This window comes from Agelaius tricolor, unplaced genomic scaffold, assembly GCF_023055355.1.
Source record: "Agelaius tricolor isolate 1412-34295 unplaced genomic scaffold, bAgeTri1.0.p SCAF_1, whole genome shotgun sequence".
NCBI lineage: Eukaryota > Metazoa > Chordata > Aves > Passeriformes > Icteridae > Agelaius > Agelaius tricolor.
The window spans coordinates 14,108,976-14,134,358 of record NW_027269261.1 but is presented as its reverse complement, the minus strand read 5'-3'; the positions used below and the strand labels follow the sequence as shown (position 1 = coordinate 14,134,358).

General features: G+C 45.9%; 2 protein-coding genes across 7 annotated transcripts; one reads left to right on the top strand and one right to left on the bottom strand.

Annotated features, from left to right (window-relative positions):
• The first annotated feature begins 37 nt into the window (after positions 1–37).
• LOC139588464 (serine/arginine-rich splicing factor 7-like) lies at positions 38–6,321 on the top strand. 3 transcript variants are annotated; one of them, XM_071423880.1, is made up of 9 exons: positions 38–141; positions 491–671; positions 812–988; positions 1,946–2,020; positions 2,143–2,244; positions 2,767–2,820; positions 4,080–4,124; positions 4,751–4,786; positions 5,437–6,321. In XM_071423880.1, exons 1-9 carry the CDS (start codon positions 120–122, stop codon positions 5,459–5,461), a joined length of 717 nt encoding a protein of 238 aa, XP_071279981.1. In that variant the 5' UTR covers positions 38–119; the 3' UTR covers positions 5,462–6,321. The 3 variants fall into 3 exon arrangements, with proteins under 3 accessions (XP_071279981.1, XP_071279990.1, XP_071279996.1); XM_071423889.1 differs by lacking the exon at positions 4,080–4,124; XM_071423895.1 differs by lacking the exons at positions 4,080–4,124; positions 4,751–4,786.
• DHX57 (DExH-box helicase 57) lies at positions 5,620–23,198 on the bottom strand. 4 transcript variants are annotated; one of them, XM_071423766.1, is made up of 24 exons: positions 23,115–23,198; positions 21,682–21,880; positions 20,809–20,961; positions 20,365–20,529; positions 19,215–20,017; positions 17,689–17,900; positions 17,437–17,558; positions 16,981–17,176; positions 16,125–16,249; positions 14,908–15,041; positions 14,060–14,114; positions 13,569–13,765; positions 13,009–13,125; positions 12,598–12,694; positions 11,982–12,155; positions 11,252–11,452; positions 10,525–10,801; positions 9,873–9,968; positions 9,690–9,773; positions 9,434–9,571; positions 8,943–9,017; positions 8,396–8,530; positions 7,852–8,052; positions 5,620–7,758 (listed from the first exon to the last, which is right to left on the bottom strand). In XM_071423766.1, exons 2-24 carry the CDS (start codon positions 21,873–21,875, stop codon positions 7,615–7,617), a joined length of 4,095 nt encoding a protein of 1,364 aa, XP_071279867.1. In that variant the 5' UTR covers positions 21,876–21,880; positions 23,115–23,198; the 3' UTR covers positions 5,620–7,614. The 4 variants fall into 4 exon arrangements, with proteins under 4 accessions (XP_071279867.1, XP_071279883.1, XP_071279873.1 ...); XM_071423782.1 differs by having other exon boundaries at positions 17,689–17,879; XM_071423772.1 differs by lacking the exon at positions 23,115–23,198 and adding an exon at positions 22,209–22,964.
• Positions 23,199–25,383: the final 2,185 nt, after the last annotated feature.

The following is a 25,383-nucleotide window of genomic DNA, read 5'->3' as shown; positions in this document are numbered from 1 at the left end:
GGCCCGCTCGCGCCGAGGCGCGGCCCGCCCCGCCCCGCCCCCCGCGCGGCGCGCAGGCGCAGCGACGGTTCCTCTATATAAGGGTCGCGCCTGCCCGGGCTCGCGCTGTCATCGGGAGGATGTCGCGATACGGACGATACGGTGGGGACGGCGGCGAGCCTAGGGTGTTTCACAATCGCGTCGGGGCTTCCACTGTGGGTAGGGGGGCGAGGAGAAAGGTGGCTGGAGAGGCGGCGTTCTTGCCGCTCCGGCGGTGGAAGAAGGTGATCGTTCCCTCAGACGGCCGCTGAGAGGGATGGTGGCGAAGGGTCGGGGCACGGCGGGGGCGGCCGCCGCGGCCGCGGGGTCTGTGTGGGGCGGGCGCGGCCCGGCGGCAGCGCTCTAAGATGGACGCGGTGTCAAAGATGGCGGCGGGGAGGGAGCGGGGGAGGGGCGGCCGCGTGCCCGGCGCCGCGCGCGGCACTGACATGGCAGCCGCTTGTCCCCTCAGAGACCAAGGTGTACGTGGGCAACCTGGGCACGGGCGCCGGCAAAGGCGAGCTGGAGAGAGCTTTCAGCTATTATGGACCGCTGAGAACCGTGTGGATCGCCAGGAACCCGCCGGGGTTCGCCTTCGTGGAGTTCGAAGACCCCCGGGATGCCGAAGATGCTGTGCTTGGCCTCGATGGGAAGTACGTGCATGTCTGGAACTTCTTTGAGGGCCGCAGCCCTCGATCTCCCTATGCCACACCAATCAGAGATTTCTCATGTTCGTTGCTTGAGCGTGTCAGAGGAAAATATTCCTTTCGTTAATAGCTGCTGTGTCTTGCAGGATAATATGCGGCTCCAGAGTCAGAGTGGAAGTATCCACAGGGATGCCGCGCCGCTCCCGCTACGACCGGCCACCCGCCCGGCGCCCCTTCGACCCCAACGACAGATGCTACGAGTGTGGTGAGAAAGGCCACTATGCCTATGACTGTCACCGCTATAGCCGGCGAAGGAGGAGCAGGTACGTGCGGGGTCGGGGCGGCCGCGTTGCTTCGCCAGCTCGCTTTTGTGTAGTTCTTGTTAGCAAAAAACACAATGTTACACCAGTTTTAACTCTAACTGTCATAAGTCAACAGGTGTATATCACAATTTTTTTTTTTTGCTAATACATATAAAATGTTACTATTTTAATAATCAACCTGGTCAAAACCTTTCAGGTTTCTTCGTTTGAGTCAGTCGCCTTGATTCAGAATGTCACGAGCCTTAAGATTTCATGCTGAGGCGCCTTGCAAATCCGACACTTAAGATCCTCCTAGACCTTGAGGTGATCAGCATAAGAGGCCAGATCCCCTCGAGCCATCTACACGTAGCTTCACCTTATTCTTTAAGGGCAGAAAATTTGAGACGGTGACCGCCGTAACAGTAAATTTGGCTTTCAATTGGGGCCCCCCTCCGGTTTAGAAAGAGGAACACCAGATTGACCACATTCCCACCTAGAAAAATCTTCTTGCGTCAATCAAGCCTCACCCTGGCTCATTGGGCTGTCAGTTTGATCGTCGTTAGATTGAAGAGAACACCTACCTAGATGCAGCGCTCGCCTATAGATACTTCTAGATCGTCTAGATCTGCTAGACCTTGGGCCAAAGAGGGTCGACCTGCAAACTTGCAAGGTTTATTTTAAATACGCATTACAGTGTTTTCTATTCTAATGTAATTCTGCAATGTAATTCAGCTTTTAACATTTTTCTAGGTAGTAAAAATGCTCAAGACAAGTAGGCCCAGACATTTTTCCAACTGACAGATGCTAGTGGTGTGTTTTTGTTGTTTTATTTGGTTTGGTTTTTGGTTTTTCTTTTTTTGATTTATTTTTAAATCCTCTTTTTAGTTGTCTGAAAAAAGTTTTGACTTCAGCAGGGCCTCACACGTGTGGGTTGCTGCAGCTGTCTGCTGATACCTGTTTTTTCTAACCTAAACCCAGGTCCCGGTCTAGATCCCGCTCGAGGTCCCGAGGGAGAAGGTATTCCCGGTCACGCAGCCGCAGCCGTGGTAGGAGGTATGGCTCTGCCTTCTGTGTGTTCGTTCCCACTCCTTCCTCTGTGGGCCCTTCTTTCCTTGTCTGTATTTGTTGTGAAAAGTGCCTTGCAGTGATGGGTTGGTTTTTGCTTTGTTCTGTAGATCCAGGTCAGCTTCCTACCGCCGGTCCCGGTCGATGTCTCCTCGTAGATACAGATCCTTCTCACCCCGCAGGTCCCGCTCTGGTTCTCTAAGAAGGTCAAGGTATGTGGTTGTGGTTAAACCCACAGCATTGTTGATGGGCACATAAGGTGGAGCTGAAATAACAAATATCTATATTTATTTATAGTGTTTATAATGTAATCAGTAAGTTTGTTTTGCAGTTCATGTGTTGATAGGAACTTTTGTGTTGTTACACACACAAGAGCTATTCTGAATACTTTCTTTAAAACCTAAGTCTATAATTTTGGAACTGCTGTTTCTGAGAAGTTACTTTTTTCTTTTTAACATTTTACCAAAGTTACAGCCTCGCTTTGTGGTTAAGGTTTCCAAATTCACCTACAAGTGTACAGGGTGTAATTGCTTAGTGCAGTAAGACAGTGGAACTCATTTTATCTGCGTGGCAGTACTGACCAAAGGTGCTACAGCCTTCTAATAATAAAAATTACTTCTGTAAAACCAACAGATCAACAAAGTTCTCAGTCTTCTGGGACATTTATAAGAACTGGTTTCTGCCTCACCTGTATGAAGCATGTAGTACTAGAGCTTCCATTGTTTTCTTTCCAGATCTAGGTCCAGGTCACGCTCCAGGTCCCGGTCTGTCGTATGGCCTCGAAGCAGGTGAGACACTCATTTTGGTTCAAACCAGTAAGGGATTTGGTGTGTTGTTTGTTGTTTGGTTGTGGTGGTGTGTTGTTTCTTTTTTTTTTGTTTTGTTATTTTTTTTTTCTTCCCTGGGGGAATTTGTCTGGAAGCACTTAAAAGGCTGTCCAGTAGAGCAATATTTGCACTTAATAATTTATACCTTTTCACAGACAAAAGTAGTGGTGTGCAATTAAAGGTCTGTGGCGAGAATTTTTTTTTAAAAGTTAATTCTTAGGTCTGTAATTAATTGAGGATGGTTTCGTGTGCTGTGCTGCCTTCTACTTAGCAGTGGTACCAGTTCTGGGTGGTTGTGAGCATTCCCATCCTCAGTAACTGTGGCCCAGTAGGAAGTTTCTTGTTACGGGGGGGAAATGGGCCAGACGGCACCTCAGGAGAGTGACCAGGAAGGTTTCAAAGCAGTGGCACGTAATGTTTTGTTTAACATGTGCCAGCAGTGTCCTTGTAGTATTTCTGTAATAGGTAATAGGCCAGCTAAAGGTGAATATTGATTATCCCTCAAAAACAGTTCTGAGCAGAAATAGAGTAAAAGTATTCTGCTTTTTTGGCCAAGTGTGTTGAATGGAGCATTCTGCTGTTGAGTGATAGCTTGAATTCTGACACTCTAGGAAGACATTTTTTAAGTAACAACAAATATTTGAGTTGATAAAGTAACGTAATAAATGTGGGAGGAAAGTTTCACTGTCCAAGTAGATTTTAATTCCTGAGATAAACTGGGAATAGTTTACTCATTAGTAACCAGATATTGGTGCAAAATATATATTATGCTGAATAAAATTGGCATTGGGAACTTGAGCTGAAGAATGCACCAGCCGTTCAGCACACACGCTTACTTGTGGCTGATTCCAGGCTCTTAATGTGCTATTAAAATACTTCCTAAGATGATACTTGAAACTATTCTTCCCTTTCTAGAAGGGATACTTGCAGGTAGGAAGGAAGTGTGGGAGTCCGGTCTGGTGTTTTGTGGAGCTGGCAGCTGAAGCTTTGCTGGGGAGCTTCCTGTGCTTGCACTTGTGCCTTTTGATGAGTGGGGTCTCTGCAGTAGGAGCTGAGGATTCCCTTGGAAGGTCCTGGGGCAGGCCTGCAGCACCAGAGCCTTCCCCCTGTGGTTGGTGCTGCTGCCTGGGGTGAATTTGCTGTTGCTGGTGTAGCTAACTCTCCGTGTGTTTGCATGCCCACTGGCTGCTTTGCTGAGCTTTATTTTTCTCCTGTTGTAGGTCTGAGTCTCATGGTAGATCTAAATCTGGCTTACCTGCTAAAAGGTGAGCGTTCAAATACAAGTACCACTCAGTTGGTTTTTGTTTTGGTTGGTGGGGTTTTTTGTGGGGTTCTTTGGTTTTTTCCCTCATGATTCAAAATCTCTGTTTGGACTGGTATTTCAGTTGCAGGGTTGTTTTTTTACTTTTGTAACTGATTTCAAAAGCATTTTTCATACATTATGGGTTTTTTTTGAACAGCTGATTTTTTGTGGGACAGTAGGCAATTCTTCCAGGATTTTGCATACAGCTGTTACACACTCATTATTACAAAAAAATACTTTTGACAGATTTGGGGCATGTTTTCTCCTACCTCTGTTCTTAAGTGTCTGTAGTTCTCCCTGTCCCTAACTCTGCTCGATTCACTGCTCCTGCTTTGCAGGGTTACTGTGATTACAGCAGCTTTGAAGCTGTGTGTTGCTCTTTCCCCGAGGGCTCCGGCTTCCAGCATTTTTCCTTCTCACCTGCAGCTTCTTGCTTGAAGTACCTGGGTACACTTGATACCAGCAGTGTCAATGCATTTTTAACAACATCAAATTGTTCTGGTTTTAAATGGTCAGAAGTGGGTACTGAGAGCACCCAGGTGTACCAGTCACACTGACTGGTCTGTTTGTTTGTTTGTTTTTAAACAGCCGCTCAAAGTCCAGATCACCATCTCCAAAGAGAAGGTAGGAATGTCTTAAAACTGGAGTCTGTTCTATGGTTCAATAGCACTTGAGCTCGAGCAGTTCCTAGAGAAGTTAACTTGGGTAAGGATAAAAGCTCAGGATTTTTAGTTGCCTACATCTGAACTATGAGAAGATGAATTGTTTATGGGCATTTCCTGCTGCTGGCTGTCAGAATGTTATTATACAGCTAAGGAATAAGAATGCTGCTGCTAAGGAAACCTTTAATGAAATGTTTCTGAGGAATTTAGAATCTAGGGAACAAGTGAGTAATGTAAGGTGTAGAGCAAGCCAATGAAGTGGTGTAGGATTAAATTCCTGCTGGTGACGTGTGAAGGCTCAGGAGTTGCACAGCTGCCAAGCTGTGCTGGGCTCCATGAAGGAAGAAGTTTTCCTCTGTTACCAGAGTATGTGCTGGAATTGAGATATCTGAGCAGGCTTGATGTCTCAGCTCTTTTAATTAGTCTTCAGCTTTCAAGCTTAAAGCAGTATTTAAGTTAAAGTGTAAAATACAACACTTATTATTTGAAAACTGTAAATGAAAATAGGGGCAGAACTCCACAGGAACCCTGGGGTTGCATGCACAGTTTCTGTTGGTTTTACTGTAGGAATTGTTCTTAATGGTTTGTTGTTTTTTTTTTTTTTCCTTTCAGTCACTCACCATCAGGAAGCCCTTGAAGGAATGAAAATCCTAAAAGAATGGGTTCAAATTTAAGAAGTTTAGTAAAAAAATTATTTTGTTTACATTGTAAGGGATTTTGTGATGTAAGGGCTTAGTCCTAGAAGGCTGTTTCTATTGACTAGCAATTGGCATGAACCTCTATCTTCTAAAAGTCTTGTTAGCAGACTAATACAAAACTCTTCTGTTGTGTTTGTGTTCTGTGATCTGAAAATGTTGGGCTTTTTTTTTTTTATTGGTGCATTGAAATAAACTGCATTTCTAACTAAGAAATCAGTTGTGAAAAGCCTGCTGTTCATAGTTGGGATGGGGAAGCAAGCAGTGTGCCCCTGGGGTGAAAAACAGCAGGCAGGTTGGGCCAGGCAGCACCAGCTAGGGGGAAAAGGTACCAGTCTGGTTGTGTGTATGCTGGATGTCCATGTCTGTCCATGTCCATACCTTTTTTAGGAAGTTTGAGGAGATCACAGGTCCAAAGCACAACCTGCAGGTTGTGTTCAAGTAGCAGGATCTGTGGGGAGTTGAGAGCTCAAGTTGCTCGTGTCTGCCGCGTTCCATCCTGGCAGTGAAGCGTACCCGGGGGCCTTGCTGCTGTGCTGATGTGTCCTTGCTTTGGGAAACCAGACTAACCCCATCTCACCATGGATAGGTTACTGAATTAATAAAATAGTTCAGGATTTTTGCCAATTTGCTTTATCTTTGTAGCTGATAATGGCTGTTACCAGAATAGCAAGGAAATTTTGGAGTGCTGGGTAATTTTAGGAATGGTAGGAAGGACAGCATGCTGCTTTCCTGAAGTGGCTGAACACCTGCCTGCCCAAGTGAAGTAGGGAATAAATTCTTTCGCTTTTGTTTTATTAAACTGTATCTCAGTGTGTGAATTTCTCATATCCCATGCTTCTCCCTCTTCCTGGTGCCAGCTCATGGAGGTGGGACAGGAGGGAGTGGAGCCAGCTGGGGCTAATCCATCCCAGCAGAGCTGCAGTGGCCATTCTCTGCACAGTGATGTTGGGCTTGATACTCCTGTCATCTTCCCCACAGGAGCTTGTGTTGGTGTGAAACTCCTACAAACAATTCATGTGTATTTTTTAAAAAAAACCAAACTTCTCCAAACAATGTTCCTCCCTCCACTCATCATGCCTCAGGCTGAAGGTTGTAGATCAGACTGGTGCTGGAGGCAGTGTTCACTCTGGTGACAGAAAGGTGCCAGCCAAGTCCTGTCACTTAAGGCATGTGGTATTTGAGCAGCATGGCTGCAGCAATGCTCAGCACTGCAATTAAAAGCAAGGCCAAAGGGAGGAAATAATAGTTCATAATTGCTACAGCATTTTACCCCACAGTGGAGCAGCCCAGTCCTCAGAGCAGGAGTTTGGCTGAAAGCTTCCAAAAGTGAGACTTCATTCCAGCTGTGCAGGGTGGCAGGAGGACTACCCCATACCAGAACATGTTAGCAATTAACAATGGCAGCTGCCAGTAATTCATTTTAATGCACTACAGCAGTCCCCTCTCAGCTGTTTTACTTACAGTGCAGGCAGGGCTGGAACAGCCTCTCTCAGGGAAAATGTCCACACTGGAGTTCTATCTTGTCACCAGAGCAACCTGCAACTGATCCAAAACCACACTGACTGATCCAGTACATCTCCTTACCACAGAACATTGTCTGAATTGCAGAACCTCAATGCAAATCTAAAGGCAGTCACTTGTACAAGGACTTTGAGTTGAACTGTAAACAGAGGATCCCTGGTCAGCCAAACTGCCTCAGAAAAGTCTAGTCAAAACGCAGAAGTGAGTTTAAACCAATTTGGGAGCAGCTCCCTATGCCACATGCTGCTTCCAGCTGTGACTATTACAAGAAACAGCTGGCTAGCAGGTGTTTGTGTGACCAGAAAACACTACTACCAGGGCATAGTCCCATAAAAAACACTCAGAGGTTTCTATTCCTTCTGGAAGAGTTGTCATTTCCTCAGCATATAGTGTAAGTCACCTTAATTTCAACAAGCAAACAAACCCAAAACTCAACAGTATAGTTGCCATCTTGTTTTTCCAGAGATCAGTGCCACATTTTGGACCAATAAATATGTCAGGACACTGATGTTACTTGGTCTGTTCTCAGGCAGCAGCCATGGGTGATGCTTTACAGAAAGCTGTTCTGTTGTCACTGTGTGGTCACAAGCTTGACAATCATCCCGATGATCCGAGAGCCTCGGGGGCACATGCACAAATCCATGCTGGGATTCTTGATTTTATCCTGCAGCAGCTGGTCCAGCTCGCAGCGCAGCTCCTTCACCAGCTCAGCCACCTGGCACAGGGTAAAGCACAGAGGCAGGGGTAAGGCTCAGCTGCAGCTCAGCTCTGCAGCTCTCCCGGGATGGCCCCTCTTCCTCCTCCTCACCTGGTGAGAGGCAGCCACAAAGCGGATCCAGCCATCATCCAGGGAGATGACAAAGTCCCCCTTGAGCAGCTGCATGTGCACCTGGCCGCCGCCCAGCAGCACCAGCGGGTACACGGACACCATGCTGCAGTCCCGGATGAACACACGGCTCGTCTTGATCTTCTCGTGGTACACCAGGTACGGGCTCTCAAAGTGCCTGGTCTGGGACAGGGACACGGCAGCCTGGTCAGAGTGACACTGCTCTTCCTGCCTCTGCCACACGGGCCAACTCTGCCTCTTCTGCAGCACTAACAGACCCTCCTGGAGACCCAAAAGAGCTGCCAACAACTGTTGGCTCCAGAGGCTGCAGTTTAACTCTGTGCCCAGGAGGACACTCCTAACTCAGGAATGCACCATCATTTACAGTCCTAATGCAGGACTGGTCAGTCATTAAGATTTTTTATTTTAACCATCAATAGGGATCCTCACTGTAATTTTAAACACTCAAGCAAAAGTGATTTCTTTTATAAAAAGAGAGCATGCTTTACAGAAAAAAGCATCTGACCTGATAATTCACAGACGAAGGATGAATATGAACATAACCATCATTTTTAGTAACAAACTTCAGCTCTTCTGCTTTTGGTTGCATTTTGACCGCTCCTGTACTGGTCTTCTGGTATTTACCCTCGGGCTTTTTCACCTGCATGGTAAGAAAAAAGGTTATAAAAATCTGCTGCACCAGAAAACCTTTTAACTTCACGTTTTAAAGTTTTCAAAACCAGAAATTCTGTAGTAGCAACATGTCAGGTCACTGGAGACAGGTATTAGACTCCAGCTGCTGTCCAACCCTGACTTCCTTTGTAACCTCAGCCTTCTAAAAAGGTGCAATTTTAAGTGGCTTCTTCACATTTCCTGCTGGCTTCTGTGTGACACTGTAATCAGCCTGTAGGAGCAGCAGCAGTCAGGCAATACAAACTGGAGCTCTGACACCACAAGCAGCAAACTTTGGCAACACAAGCCAGGCTCAAGGCTGCCACACTGAGCCCAAATGAAAGCAAGGGTGTGTGGATATGCTAGACCAAAGAAAGGAAAATGAAAAAGCATTCTTTTACCTGGACAACATTGGGATACAGTGCAGCACACAGCATAGCTGAGATCAGCTTGATGTTCTCTGCATTCGAATTTGCCTGTGAAATCAATAGGGGATCATTAGGGATCCTACAGTTCAGTCTGTGAAGGTAAAACTCTGCTCCAGGAATAACTGAATTCCTGAAACTGCTTTGCTTTTACAGCTGCACTCCTGTGCTTTGTAGAGTAGGATGAGTCACTGCTCCTGCAGCCTCAGGTTGGACCTGGGCTGTGTTTCCTCCCACTATCAATGGAACAAATTGGCTGCCACTGTCCTGGTGCCCAGCTGAATTGTTCTCTGACATCTGGCTACAAAGTGGCTTGCACCCTAGAGAAAGCAAGCACAAGTTGTCCCAAAGCACAGGAATCCTACAACTACCAAACCCTGATCACCCTGACCCCAGTCTTTCTGAAGACAGCCCACATGAAAAACTGCAGCAGCATTGTGAAGCACCAATGAAATGCTGTGAATTACCTCCTCTCCTGTGGCATCCAACACGCCATCGCCTCCTTGGGACCACTTCTTCTCAATATCCCTGGCTCTCAATCCCTCCTTCACAAAGCCAATGTCAGAAAGCAGCTCTGCAAACTGCCTCTTCAGACTGGCAATTTCCTACAACACACAGAGCTGTGATGGCTGCCACACCCAGCAGGAAGAGTCTTCCCCAGTGGCTCATTTCTGTCACTGGGATTCTGCCAGTCCCTGTGCCAGGCCACAAACACTGACCTACCTGAAGAACTCTTCCTGACAGAAAGTTCTCCCTGCAGTAGTTGTAGCTTGCCTGAGAGCCCTCTTTGATACTTAAACGCCACCCCTGATTGAGAGGATGAGAGGAAGCCTTTAATAAAACATTTCTGCTTGGATATCAAACACATCACAAAACCCCAAGAGAGGCTACTGAGTTTGAACCCACCTTATAGGCCTGGAGAAGAGCCAGGTAGTCACTGTTTCCTACTGCAAACTCCAGCTTCTTTTTGTTTGCTTCTTCCCTTTTATCCCATGGTGACACCTAGACAGGCAGTAACAGGTTAGTGTGTTCTTCCCCTCACCACTTGGATGAGCCATTCTAGAGCTACATGGCACATTCTCTTTGGTATTTTCACAGCACCTCACAGGTCAGAGTGCAAATTTTCCCCGTGGATAACAGAAAATATGCGGCATTCAAAAGAGCACCTGATTCAATAGCCAAAGTGACAGTGAAGACACAGAGACCCAAACTGAGCTCTGCATTCACAGCTCAGACATGTCAGCTCCATCCATCATCACTATTTCACAATTTATATTACCAATTATTTTCACACCAAATTCAGACAAAATGTCTGGACTTCTTAGCTAAAAATCAAAAATAACATTCCCTGTTTCTACTGTATATAAATACCACTCTTGCTGCTACCACATGGTTTTGAACTTCTGCTTATAACTGGACTGTTTTAACAAGCACTGCATTAACACATAAACAATTTAGGCTAAAAAGAAGAATTAAAATATCAAGTATAGCGTGCTGCAAGTCCCAACAGCATTTTGCTGCTGCACAAAAACACGGCCCTCTGGTTAAGAATACTTACAAAAGGTGACTTAAAGGCCAGGCTGGCTGCTATGGTCAGTGCAGGATCCAGGCAGCGGAAGATGGTGCCAAACAGCATGAGCTTGCCAATCCTGACATCCACAGGCAGTGAAGCCAGGTGGTATCCCAGAGGAGTGAGCTTCTCCTCCGGAGTTAACGCTCCCAGGTCCCGCAGCCGCACCTTTGATGCCTGCAAGGACTCAGTCCTGGGGGGCTCGATCAGTCGTGATAAGACAGAGTGAAGACTCTGCTCAGAAAACATCTCCAGGATCTTAATTCTTAAGAAGAGGGGAGGGAAAGTTAAAAAGACAAAACAAAGAAAGAAAAAAAGCAGCTTAGTTCCATATACAGGATAAAAACCCCAAGCTTTTGTAAAAACAGATTGAAAAAAGCAAACAGAAAACATGCATTGAAGCACACACTCCCTAGAAGAGGGCCTGTAACACAAAGCTGAAGTCAGGGAGCAATGTGGAGTACTGAGTCTGTAAGAACAGATTTCTATTTAGTACACTGAGGTTTAAAATGAAGTTTTTACTGCAAAACTGTAATTGGTGCTGCTTTGTTTCCTTTCAGTACAAAGGGGTGTGCAGCATGCAGCAGGGACAGGAAGGCCTCTTCCTTCAATGTTTGTATGATGATGGTGCTTGCTGTGGGTTGTGGCAGGTGCTCCCTGCAGCAAAGGAAGGACATTCTGCACGCTGGCGTTTTCAGCAAACACAAGAGCTCACCTTAGACAGAGCTGCTCCAAGGGCACTCTCTGTATTTCTGGCAGCTGCTGTTTTACAAGCTGATGGTTGTAGTGGTGGCTGCTGAAGAGGTGGAAGCAGACGCCTGAGGCCACACGTCCTGCCCGCCCTTTCCTCTGCAGAGCATTGGCCTTGGACACAAAGGTGTCCTCCAGACTTTCCATTCCTTTGCTTGGGTCATATCTACAGGAGAGCAAGAGACAGGCTTGTATTCACACAGCCACAGAATGGTTTGGCTTGGAAGGGACCTTAAAGATCATCCAATTTCAACTTCCTCTGCCACATGCAGGGACAGTTTCCACTAGACCAGGTTGCTCAGAGCCCTCTCCAGCCTGGCCTTGAACCTTCCAGGGATGGGGCAGCCACAGCTTCTCTGGAAAACCTGTGCCAGTGCCTCCCCACAGTGAAGAATTTCCTCCCAACATCCAATCTAAACCTGCCCTCTTTCAGTGTGCAGCTATTTCACCCCTTGTCCTGTCACCCACCCTTGTAAGGAGCACACAAAGAACAGGCTGGAGGCTGAGCAGGCAGATGCTGCCAACTTCTGTATGGATACAATTCCCACCCCTGCACTTGGATCTGAGCTTAGACTGGCTTTTTCCACCTCACAGCAGCTTTCTACAGCCCAGGTTTCCTTCCAGTTTTTCCCAGCTCTTTGGAAAACTCAAGACTTGAAACAGCTTACAAAACCCCAAGGAATGAATGCCAGTACCTTTTCTCTTTCATTTTTCCAGAGTCAATCACATAGACCACATCATCGATGGTGACAGATGTCTCTGCAATGTTGGTAGAGATGATGATTTTGGTAACTCCTGCAGGAGGCCTGAGGAACACAGACTGCTGTTCTTCACTGGACAGTGAGGAGTGAAGTGGATAAACGACACACCTGCAAGGACAACAGGACAAGATGCTCAGGGCATCTCCTTCTGGTAGCCTCTTCCTTCTTGGTAACAATGTGCCTGCACACACTTTTGCCTCACTGGCTACTGCCCAGAGTGTTACTGCTCCTTGTAACCATCCGAGGCCAAACACAACCACAACTAAATGTAACTCAGCAAACATTCTAGGATTTCAGCAGCCTGGATCATGCAGAGCACAAAATGGAAACCACTCCTCACTAGGATCTCTGAAAACTTCAACAAGTGACCTTCTTGAGCTGAGGAGAAAAACAAAAGGAGGGGGCCAACAAGATAGAAAAGGAATTACCCTGACTGGAGTCAGCTCACACATTTAATCAAGCTAATTTATCCCTGGATAAAGGCGGGCTTTGTGCAGGAAATGACTATTTATGGGTAAAGACTGACAGTTTTGGAGCTTTTCTGCCTTACCTCTTGCTGTGCCTGTTATTAAAAAGAGCATTAGTCTGAAGCTGCTCATAAAGCATCTTGATTTCTGCTAGGCCAGGCAAAAATATCAACACAGCACCTATATATGTAGATAAAAAAAATTAAAAATCACTCAACAAAAAGGACAGCACAATATTTTATTAATGTGCAGTTCTTGTACTAAAAAAGCACACAGGCTGTAACAGTCCTTCACAAAAGACTTCTCAAAATAGACGATTTTCTCACCTTCCCCCTCCGATGTATATCACAAACTTTGGAACTCAACTAGCAATTTATTTTTTTCAATAATAGTCAGTAGCTACAGAACCTCTGCATGCAAATCATTAGCTTTGGGCTTTCCAAGAAACTTCCAAGAATCTTTTTTCATTTATCTCCCAAGGACAATGAAATTACCTGGGGGGTATGAATGTCTGCCAGCAACTATCCATTCCAGCAAGGCTTCAATTAATTCTAGATTAACTTTGTCCAAGTCCATGACAGACATTGTTTTCAACACTGCCTTGCTAACCCCTGGGAAAAAAGAAATAAAAGATGCAGTAAATCCGTGTCTTGTAAAAAACATCTGTGGATGCATGGGACCAGTGACAGCTTTGTTCAAAGAGCACTTGGCTTAGACCTGAAGGGGGCAGATCCATGCTGTGCCTCAAGCAAAGCTGCTTCAGCAAGAACAGATACAGAGAGCAAAGTGGAACTAAGAAAGCATCTGAAAAGGGATGGAAAGAGACAGTAGCTGAAAATTGTCCATTTTTTTGCTAAGAGCTAGTTTCAGCCAAGATCTTTGCTTGTAGTTTAAGAGAACAATGGGTTCTCTTTTATTTTTTTTTAAACTAGCAGGAAGTTTCTCATCTAGAACTTCACAAGTGCAGAACTCTGAATTACAGTTAAGCATTCAGCCTACAGTGATAATATCCCATGCTGTCTGCGTGCCAATTTATTAAATTTAAGAAGTTCACCTTTATATCGTGTAAGGAGCTGCTTCAGAGTTAACTTCTGGTCTGGATCTGAATCTCTGACCACGGTCTCAGTGGTTTCCAGAAGGCCAGCACGCCTCAGGTCTTCCTCTACTTCTTCAAATGCAGTTCTTTTGTGTCTCCCACTCTGTTCTTGCTTTACCTTCCTCCTGTAGGGACTGCTGTCCTCTAAAACATACCTGGGCAGCAAAAGAACATTTGGTAGTGTGGAAAGAAGCCTAACAGTCTCCTTCTAATAATTAACTACAAATAGGGTATCTAAAATATTTTTAAGTCTGAGAGGAACTTTGTACAAATCATAGATAATATGAAGGTCAAGGTGCTTTAGTAGAGCCCCAAGAGTGCAGGTGATGAGGGAGATCTGAGAGGATTTACTTTTAAAATAAATGCACAGAACTACTGCAGTCTCAAGGTCAAAAGTGTAACCTCAACCTCGCCATCCAAATACATCTGAGAACGTGTTTATTTCACACCTTGTCATTGCAATCACATCTTCCAGAAAAAACTGGTCCACAGGAAACGTTCGACCTGAAAGAAAACACAAGAATAAATCTATCTACACAATAAATCTATCTACACAACAGCATGGAGAAAAGAGGAAAAATACCAAAGACTATTGTAATTTTATACAGGTCATTATGACATACACTGGCTGCACAGCTCTCATCTACACTGCACTCTTTAACACAATTTCTGACTAGGACAAGCAGTGGGTGTCTTCCAAGCATGGAGTGTTCAAGGCCAGGTTGGATGGGGCTTTGAGCAACCTGGTCTAGTGACAGGACATCCCTGCCCATGGCAGGAGGTGAAACTAGAGGACTTCTAAGGGCCCTTCCATCCCAAACCAATCTAGGATTCCATGGTAACATGCACAATGCACTCACACAGGCAGAGAAGGGTAGATGCACCTAGGGGAACACACCCATGTTCCCCTCCAGCTCCACATCATAACTCAGCAATTTAAAAGGCACGTTGGGCTAAACATGTACACATCCAGCTGGATCCTCTCACTGATCCTTTTCTCACAAGGATACAGGAGAGTCTTCAGCTGTGGTGAAACTAACCCAGGGAACATGTCATCTGCACACCATATAATGATTGTCTTCTGAGGGGGGAAATTCTGCTGGTATACAGACAGCACAAAAATGTCAACATTCCCAAGTCCTTTCTCTCCTAAATCTCATCAGTCTCTCCCCCTAAGTCTTGAGCATCGAATTTCTGGCATACATCCTCATCTTGAATTGAGAAACACTTCGCAAGAAGAAATAGTGAAAACAAATCTCTAAAACGATGAATGACAATAAAAATGAATGGTTTTCACCTGGTATGTTAATGATTGGACAGGAGTGGAAGTACTGAGAGAAAAGCTCAGCATTCAGGGTGGCACTCATCAGTATAATGCGCAGGTCTGGCCTCTGAACCATTATATCCTTCAAAACCAGCAGCAGGAAGTCACTGAAGAAAACGGGCAAAAGAACTTGAGTGTCTTCAGCATTAACTTTCAGATTATTTTTCTCCCCTTCTGTCTACCTTCCTGGTGTTTTCAACAGTACAGCAACACCATCACAGAAGCATTAACTTGTTGGAACTGCCTAGTGAAAAGCAATCTGCAAATCTGACTCTTTTCTGGTTGTCCCTTACTGGAGTGTCAGGATTACTTAGCAAAACCATTTAAACAAAAAGTTTTATAAATTACTTACATTAATGAAAACACAAGAACATCAGATAAGAAATTAACTCAAAGTAACAGATGAGTCCTTTTTGCTCCTCTTCTTCACTGGAAGAGTTACTACAAACTTACCCACTCTTCCCTGCTCACTGTATTTTTCCCTCTATCCCTCTATATTTATAGCTTTTGTGGCATGACTACAAGACGGGCTTGAAGTGATTTTAAATGAGAAGGAAGAGGAATCTTTGAGAGACATAAGCACTTTTAAGTGGCTAAAATGCCACTTGAGCTGCAGAATAATGGGTAAGAGACAAAGCCTCCTAGAAACCCATTGCACTGCAGTGTTTGACAAGGAAAACAAACAAAAGGATGCTTTCCACCTAATTTACAAAGATACTGACAGATGTTATCTTTTGCCTGTGATCAGGAGGCAAGTGAGGTAAAACTGCAGGAGGCTAGAGCAGGATAGGATGAGACTGTCTAGTAAAATCTACAGACTGGAAGGAAATGTGAGCATTTGTCCCTTGCTCTGCTGAAGCCTGCATGTGAAGAATTACGGTATTTGATAAAAGTTGAAACAAGAAAACCCTAAGGAACAGCTTTGGTTAAAGTTACTTAACCCTCCAGCCCTATCCAAAACCTCTTTGCAACACTGCTGCAATGTGAGGGCGCTTTGGAGGCACAGCAATTTCTGAGAGATGTGGTTTCTCACAAGCTGCTGCAGCACAATTCCCTACTGCTCAAAGACAAGAACCTAAACCCAGACTCCTTCCACCATCCCATACCACTGCCACAGGATCAGCTACTTGCACCTTAGCCACCTTTAACTAGGTTTCTTCATTTTGCTTACAGGGTAAGAGATTATTTACCTTTCTTCTGTTCTTTCGTGAACTTCATCAACAATAACATGAGTGACTCCCTGCAAAGTCAGATCTCCTTCCAGCCTTCTCAACAGCACACCAGTAGTGCAGTACAAAAGCCTGGTAGCTGAGGACTTGAAGGGTAAGACAAAGCATTCAGTTGACTCTGGGCAAATTAACACAGTGCAAAGAGAGTATGTGCTGCTGTAAAGCATTTGGTTTCAGCTCAGTGCCAGGTTTGACTGAGAGGGAACAAGCAAGCCCTGCTGGAGATGGATTTTTATTTCTTGACTGACACTGACAACACCTGCTTCTTACCTAGGGGCATTGCTACCTATCAAAACATATGAACTGCTTTTCCTGTGGATACAATTTTCCGATAAACAACTCAGATCTCTCTTCCTAGGAAGATTTGGTGAGTCTCTTTTTTAGCATACATCTTGGAAAAAGCAATCAGCTTGTAACACAGACAAAACTTCACTTCCAACACAGCAGTTTCTGTCTGGTTGTAGTTGCACCCTCAGTCTCCACTTGGGAGACACATGGGAATGGCAACAGGCAGAAAAGCAGCCAGCAGCCTTCCAAAGGACAGCAGGATTACTCACACTCTCAAACCCTCTCACCTTGCTCAACAGAAAACAAACCCACAAGACACAGCACTGCCCTCTCATTCTGCAAAGTGAACTGTGCAACTTGAGATGAAATAAAATACAGAACATGTTTCACAGTATTTTGTAAATATAGATGATACAAACTTGCTTATGTCACTGCATGGCAGGTTTAGGGCAGAGATTCTGTACACTAGAGAAGCACTAAACACATTTTAATAGGAGTAAATGAAAACCAGCAAGCAAAGCATATGTACCTTGACACTTTCCAGACGGATCTGATAGCCAACAGTGAGTCCAATCCTTTCTGTTCTTTCCTTGGCTACACGTTCAGCCACAGAAATGGCAGAGATCCTGCGAGGTTGAGTGCAGATGATGTTTGCAACTCTGCTTGGAGAGCCTTGCAATGAAGCATCCAAGATAAACTGAGGAATCTGAGTGGTTTTCCCACATCTGCACAACAAAATCAGGAATTAATTAAAAACCCCACAAATGCAACACCTTCCACCCACATAAATTGACTGCATTCCACTGGAAATTTCCTTTGTTTCATTAGTGTGATCCTTCACATGAAGTTCACCTAGGACTGCTGTCACTGGTTACACTGGTCACAGATGAGCCACCACGCCAACCTTTCCAGAACATGGACCGTATTTCATCTTATTCTGTGTATATTTGAGACATAAAGTCTGTATGTGCAATCATACTCTTACCCTGTCATGCCACTCACAACAAGAACTTGGTGGCTCTCAAGCAAACCCAGAATGTTTTCTCTCTCTTGCCATGCAGGGAGCTTCTGTCTTTCATACAGCATGGACTGAAAGTGCCTGGAAGACTGATGGACAAAGACAGCACAGCAGTAAGAACACCACTGGATGGAATAGAACCATCTGAAACAACAGCTTGTCTCTGTAATGTTTTATTTCTCTAAAGTAAGCAACAAAACTGTGTTCTGCACATTGTACCTTTTTCTGCCGAAACTGCGCGCAGATTTTAACATTTTCGTTATACAGAGACTTTGCCTGCACATCATACTTTTTGGAAAGCTTCTTCTTCAAGTTCACATAACTCTCATTCTCCACAACAACTTGTTCAGGCTCTTCCTCCTCCTCTTCTGCCACCACCTCTTCTTCTTGAGGCTCTGACACTATTGAGGCTTGAGACAGAGAGTGTACAGCTAAATATTGTTATTACTAAGGAACGGGCAATGAAGGAAAGAGAGACACGTTCCAGCAGCATTTCCAACAAAGGACCTTGTTAGACTGGGCCTGAGGGTCTGCAGGGCTGTTTCTGACATGTATTTAGCTCAACACCACCAGCACACCTCCCCTCACCTCACCAAATCACCCACAGCTTCTCCAGCCCCATCCCACTTGTCCCTACCCCTGCACCAGGGTCTGGGTGGCCACACATGGTTAAGTGGTTTGCCTTCCTGCACATTTTCCATGTGCCTCAGCTCACTTCTCCAATACACAACCACTCCTATGCAGTACAAAATGCTTATAAATTAGGGTAGTCTTAATTAATTAAGTGTTAAGTCACTGCCAAATACTTTTAAACCAAAGCTGAAACTGGACCAGCTACTTCAGCACCTCTGCCTATCAACTGAAACAGGATTTGCTCAGGCTGTCAGCCAGCCCTTGAAAATTTTAAGGCTATTTTTACTTAGAAAAAGGTATTTTATAGCATAAGGAATATTTTATAACTAATGAAAATCATTTGGAATCTCAGTTTCTGGAACACAGCTGTTTTGCTGCAGAGGTGTTCAAAAAATGGAATACTTTGTCTTACTTCAGAAAAAACAGTTTGTCACTATTTAAGAGCTCTAGAACTCTATGCACTTGAAAACTGTCTTGAAAAAAGCTTGCCTTAGATAAAAGTAGTTTTGGAATTGAGAGCTGGAAAGTCACCCTCCCACAAGTGACACAGACTCAACTCTCCCCCTGAAACAACCTGTCTGCACCAGCATAAATAGAACGGGATGATACTTGAACAACATTCTATAACCACTTTCCACATTTGCTCAGCCTTAAATCCACCTTTGTAAGTTAATTTTGAGGAGCTGCTGGTAATTTTAAGTAATCTGAAAAAAGAGGTTTCTGAATTGATGAGTTGCAGATGCAGCAAAGCTTGCAAACAACCTTTCCTGTTCCCTTCCAAGCACACTTCTCTGGTCCATTCTGGCAAGCTCACATCACCCACTGCTTTCCATGGATTGTGTGGCAATGGGCATCACTCACTCTGCCAAAGCAAACCCTGCTCCCAGAACTCAGTTCTGGCCAGCACAAAACCTCTCTGCTGCAGCTTGATTACAAAAGGAACTTCCTGAGGCACTGACAGATCATGGATCTGGCTCACCACATGACTTCAATCTCCAGAAATAGATTTGGAACAGATGGCTGAACTGGGGGCTCTGCCTTATCTCCCTTTTTTCCTTTTAAATCTTTCTGACTGTTCTTAGCCCAGAAACCATAAAGGAGATTTGGTGTACCTTCAGCCTGTTGATTTGAAGCAGGTGCACTCTCTGTCTGTGGCTTTACAGGAGGTGCTGCCAGCAGGGAGACAGGAGGAACACTGAACTTGTGATGAGTATTGCTCAGGAGCTCACTGATCTCGTGTTCATCTTCTAAACAAGTCACCAAGGTGTACACCACCGGCTCATGAGACTCTGCAGCTGCCAAGGCCTTTCCAAAGAGGAATTCAGCAATGTGCAGACGACAAGCAAGAGGCAGATTCTCGTCAGTGGAGTAAAATGCCACAAGAGGTGCTTGAAGAGGATACTTGTTCTCATCAGGAAATCTCACTTCAAGTTCATAGATGGGACCATCACTGTCTCTGAGATGAGCATCGTCTACAGAGTTCTTGGATGTGTTTAATGGATGGTTTGGGGGGAATTCATGCCTAAATCTGCATTTTGAACCAAACCTGCAGCCTCCTTGGAGGTAAAATTTACATATTTCCTTTGAAGTCTGTTTTGCTGTGTCCTTTGTACTTTTTTGTTTAGATTTACTGAACCTGTGTGCTAGGTAGTCCAATTCCAAACTGAAAGTCCAAACACGATTTTTAATCCTTTCTACAAACTTTTCTCCATAAATTGACCGGAGGGCAAAAGCTTCTTCTTGTCTCTGCTCTAAACATTCCTCTTGACTGGCTTCAGCAGCTGCTGCAGAAACCTGCATCTTCTCTCCATACTTTTCAGAGAAGCACTGCAATAGCAAATCCTCCAATGAGGCCCCAATATTACCATTGCAGGATCTCAGCACTGCCCTACAGCGCTCGCAGTCAAAACCGTACCTGCACCAAAACAGAGAAAACAGGGCAACAAGTGAGTGAGAGGCTCGTGTGAAGCAAAATAACCACAGACCTGCTTGACCAGGCTCACAGCAAGGGAGCATGCATGGCACTGCCTCACACCTCAGAATGCAGCACTTAATAGTTTCAGGGTTAGACTTCCCCACTCCACTACAGAAACTGAACCCTTCAGAAAAAGCTGTCACATATAAAAAGCTCCCAAACAAGCAAAAGTATTGAATAACTATTAACATCTGAGCAAAATGGATGAAGAACACAAGGAGGGCTTACAGAGTATTGAGACCAGGGATCTACCTCTTCATGATACATATTATTCAGTAAAGCATCACCTGGAGAGTTTGTGCACAGCAAATGAAGACACTTCACTGTCCACAATTCTGTGCTCAGCTGGCTCAGCAGACAACCTTGGCATTGCATCAGAAGCTTCCTGTTCTGTTGACCAGCACTGTTCATCATCCAGGTAATCAGGCTCATCATCATCTTCTCCAGCTACACTGATAAAAAGAGTTATCAAGTTAAAATGAAACAAAATTAAAATGTTGAGTAGACATAAAACTCTGCCTCTGCAGTTTTAAATCCTTCATTTAAATGGTAGATTTGGCTACGCCTTTCCCAGAGTTAATACTGTAGACGAACAAAGCAGAGTCAAAACCATAGGATTTGAGATATAATCAAAAGTTAAGGGGAAAAATACTGTTTCCATTTCTAACAGTATGCCTGCTAAAGCACGCTCATGTAGAGAAGATGGAAGTAGTGCCTCCATTTCAACTAACTCTGATTCAGGTGCCAGCTCCTGTCCTTGCAGCTCTTGAAGGAGTTCTTTCACTCTTCTCTGGTTCTCTGATGTCATGTGTATGGTCTGCAGAGGCATTCTTGCTTCAGGTCTCTGCTTCATTTGCCCTCCTCTTCTGGCAGGGGCACTTGATCTGAAAATTAAAATAGGACACAACCATGAGTTATCTGCTGGCTCAAATGTTCTTTACTGAATTGGGATGTTGGGGCCCAAACTTGTAATTCAAAACAGGAAAATCAAAATAATCAAAATAAGATAAATCCGTCACCTAAGGATTATTCAGCTGGAGTCACTCTTATGTGACCATGATTTGTGAGTCTTTATCTGCATACACATGTGCATACATGTATTGTATCCTATGTCGAATCCAAAATTATTTAATGAACACTTTGCTAGGTAAAGCTGTTCTTAGACTACAATACAACCACATATTTCTAAGCTAGATGGGTCAAAACTCACACAGGATACTAAAATAATTCTAAATTGCTGATTTTCCGTGGCCCAGCTTCTGTTTTGTAATACACAAATATTAATATCCTGTGTTTATTAATGTGTTCTGACCACAAGTGTCCTGAAATTACTTTATGACCAAAGAAGAAAATCAGAGGTTATAATCTTCAAAAAATAAAACACTTAGCTAGGTATCAAATCCATAAAACATTAATCAAAACAGACATGTAAAAACTGCTTCATACTGAAACACTTTCATCACTCTTTCGCTCTTCTCTGTATTCAAACACATCCAAAAACCAGCCCCAAATGTCTATGGATGTCAACATACAAAAAGTATCTCAAATGGTCCAGAGTATCTCAAACACCTCTATGCCAACCCCCTCCAAACCAACAGAAATACCTGGATTCTAGCCTTGGTTCCTCAAAGAGACAAAAATCATCTCCATCGTCCCAAATTTTGGTTGAACATTTCCTACTTCCACCGAGCTGAGGCTTGTTTGAATGGCCACTGCCGCCTCCTCGTTTTCCACCGCCTCCTTTGCCTCGTCCTCCTCCTCTGTTGGGCTTTCCTTTTTTCCTCGCTAACCAACTCATGTTTCCTTGGAGAAGAAGAGGAAAAAACAGTCCTTAGTTGTGAAGGTGATTAAGCCCATCACCGTGTGTATGTCTGAGCACACATTATTTGTTTTCCTATGTGACAAGGCACCCTCTCAAACCACTGCTGATTGTCTGCATGTTGGTGTGTCTGTATGCACATGGAGCAAAAAGTATTCTTCTGGAACATTGTTTAGTGAGTTCTGTGGCTTTAGAAAATAAAAGTAATATTCCTCATCCAAAAGCTGCAAGTTTAACAAGATTCTCTGTCAAAAGCATGAGCCTACACTCTCTGATGGAACCCTCTTGGACACAGAAGCCCACAGGACAAACCTTCAAGGGAAATTTCACAGAAGCCTTGTCCCGTCACTTTTTAACTCAGCAGCGTGTGCAGGGCTGAGGCTAAAAGGTGGAAGGGGAGCTAAAGCCCAAGATGCAATGTTTTTTTTTTTCACATTATCTCACACTGGGCTCCCTTCTGCAGGGAGCTGCCCATGCTGCTGAGCCTGGCCAGGGGAGTGAATGGACTTGTCCTGGCAAACAGGCGGCCTCCTCCCTTCTCTTGGCAGCGTCTTTCCAGCGCTGACAGCCCAGCCCATCAGCGCTGCCCAGCATTAACACATCCTCCAGCTGCACCTCCTGCTAATGGGACAGGTGAGCAGCTGTGGGCAGCCCGGCAGGAATTTATTCCTGGATCTTTGCACTGGCACCTCCACAGCCAGGACAAGACCTGATGCGGCCGCGCACAAGTATCAGCTCAAACGAGGGCTTGGGAAAGAAGCAAGTTTCCTTTTTTCTGGCCGCTTTCCCCACTCCAGGTCCACTGGGGCTGGCCAGGAGCTCACAACCAAGCTGACCCCGCCCGGGGCAGTTCGGCAGAAGCGAGGGACGGAGAAGGGAGACCATGGCAGGTGCCCCGAGGGAAGGAGAAGGGAGACCATGGCAGGTGTCCCGAGGCCTCTGTCACACACGGTTCCGTCTCCTCCCTCTCAGCTCAGAGCACAGAGCCCGGGCACGGAGCAGCTCCGCCGGCCCGTCCCGCCCTTCCCCATGGCATCTTTCCCATCCCGGCTGTCTGGGGACCTCCATCCTCTCCCAGCCCCGCGCTCCCCGGACCCCATCCCCTGCCCACCTCCCCTCAGCCGAGCCCCCGCGCAGCCCCTTCCCCTCCACCCCCGCTCTCCCCGGAATCGTGACACGCCCCGCAGCTCCACCACTCCTTTTCCTCAGCGTTCCCACCTCTCTGCCCGGTACCTCCCGGACTCCCCGATCCGGATCCGCGGCGTTTCCCTTCCGGGCCACGGCACCTCCGCCCGCCCCGGCCCGCCCCGCTCCTGCCGCTCCGCCCCGCTCCCCGCGCACAGCGCCCGGCGCTGGGAATTGCGTGTGGCTTTAGGCTGCCGTGCGTTTGAATATCTGTGTGTGTGGGGCTGGAACAGTGACACCGGCTGTTTGTTTGTTTCTCAGCAGGCATGCTGGTTTTTAAAGTAGCTCTCGTATTCCCGAGTGAAGACGAGAACAATGCTTGGAAATCTTGGTCGGTGCTCGCTGCACCAAGCCACAGGTTCCTGAGGGAGCTGGGGAGGGGCTCGGCCTGGAGAAAGGGAGGCTCGGGGGGTCTTTATCACTGTCTGCAATTCCCCGACAGGAGCAGCCAGGTGGGGGTCAGCCTCCTCCCCTGGGTTACAAGTGACAGGAGGAGAGGAAACAGCCTCAAGTTGTGCCAGGGAAGGTTTAGATCGTCTACTAGGAGATGTATTCAGGGAAAGGGTGGCCAGGCATTGGGGTAGGCAGCCCAGGGAAGCACCATCCTTGGAAGTGTTAACCCTGGGATGTGGCACTTGGGGACTGCCATGGGTTGTTGGTGGGCCTGGCTGGGTTGGGTTAATGGCTGTACTCAGTGATTGTGGAGGTCTTCTCCGACCTCCACTGCAAAACCCAGTGTGGGACTAAAAGGGAGGAAAGTGATACCAGTTTCAGGGTGAGGGTGACATAAGTGACAAGAGCCCCCAAAGCTGTGTCACTGCGGTGGGGAAGGCCTCGCTGCAGGTCCCTGCACACACAGGGTCGCCCATGACAGCTGCCCTGCAGCACATCCTGTCAGGTCTTGACTCTATGGATGGAGATTCCACAACACCTCCAGGCAACCTGTATTGGGTTGGAGTTTAAAGAAAAAAAAATTACACACTAGCTTGGCTGTGTAAGAACCACCACAGCCCCCAACCCAGAGACAACACCTGCCATGAGGGTGTTTCCTCAGGGTCCTTCTGCAGTTGGTAGCCACAGCCACCACTCTGGTGGTCCATTTGGGTCTGCTCTGCCCCAGAGAGGCAGAGCACCCCTTCCCCACCACCCCCACAAGGGGAAGAATGGTTCATAGCAATGCTGCTGACTCACATTTCGTGCCACCCAAATGTGCCTGCTCCAGCAGGGCTTATGTACTCCATGGACCCACCTCTGGGAACAGCCTGTCCACAGGGATGGAGACTCAGTTCTGGGAGAAGTGGTTCTCTACAGCTGAAGAAATGCATTGCATGATCTCATGGGGTTTTGCCTCTCAGATGCCTTCTTGTCTTGAACTGAAAATACTTCTATTCTCATACATATATACACCGTTCTCATTTTCTAGAGGCAGACTGCAAAAGGACATCTGAGTTTGTGCTTGAGGGGAACAGTCAATTTTGTTCAATTTTCTTGTTTTTTGCTTCTGAAATAGCCAGCTCAAAAAAAACCCCAAAAAACAACAACAACAACAACAACAACAACAAAAAACCCCTAAACCTAAGCAACAACAACAACAAAACCAAACCAAAATAAACACACACACACACACACACACACACAAAAAAAAATTACTCTGTCCTCTGTCCCTAGACTTTGACTTCATAGGTAGCAGCATCTTCCAGAGAGCTTCTGTTAACTTAGGAGCCTGTCCTTTCAGCTCCTTTGCTAGGGCTCCACATTTATCTCAGCTGCACAGCAATTATACTGATTTAGGCTGTGCAGTTTCACATTTCACATTTTCTGCCTGGAGGGTATCTTTGAAGCAGATCTTTGTCTTTCAGGGAGAAATCAGTCTGCCTTTTGTTACTGTGCCTCCTCCTTTATGTCTCCCTGTTCTTATGCTTCAGAGTAGCTCGGTGGACTGGCCCAAGCACTGCCGGACAGCCCTGCCCTTGGGTTACTTGCATTCTCCACATGGTCCCTTTGGGGCAAAGAGCCCTCCCCTTAGGGAAGAAATTGAGCAGGTGTGGAGGGCTGCTGCTCCCCACCCTCCAAGCCCTTATTTATTTTTACTCAAGAGAAAATTTTTCATCATCTAGCAAGAAACAGAAAATACTCAAGTGCTGGTTTGTGTTGCTGCTCTCCTGCCATGGCTACTTTGGCAGCCTTGCCCTTGGCCCCTGTGCCTTCTTGGCCCTGGCACCCTTAGGAAAGCCAGGGTGTCAGCAGGCAGGGAGGAGCTGGTCCCGTTTCCCTGTCCCCAACTGGAGGCTGTCTTTTTTGG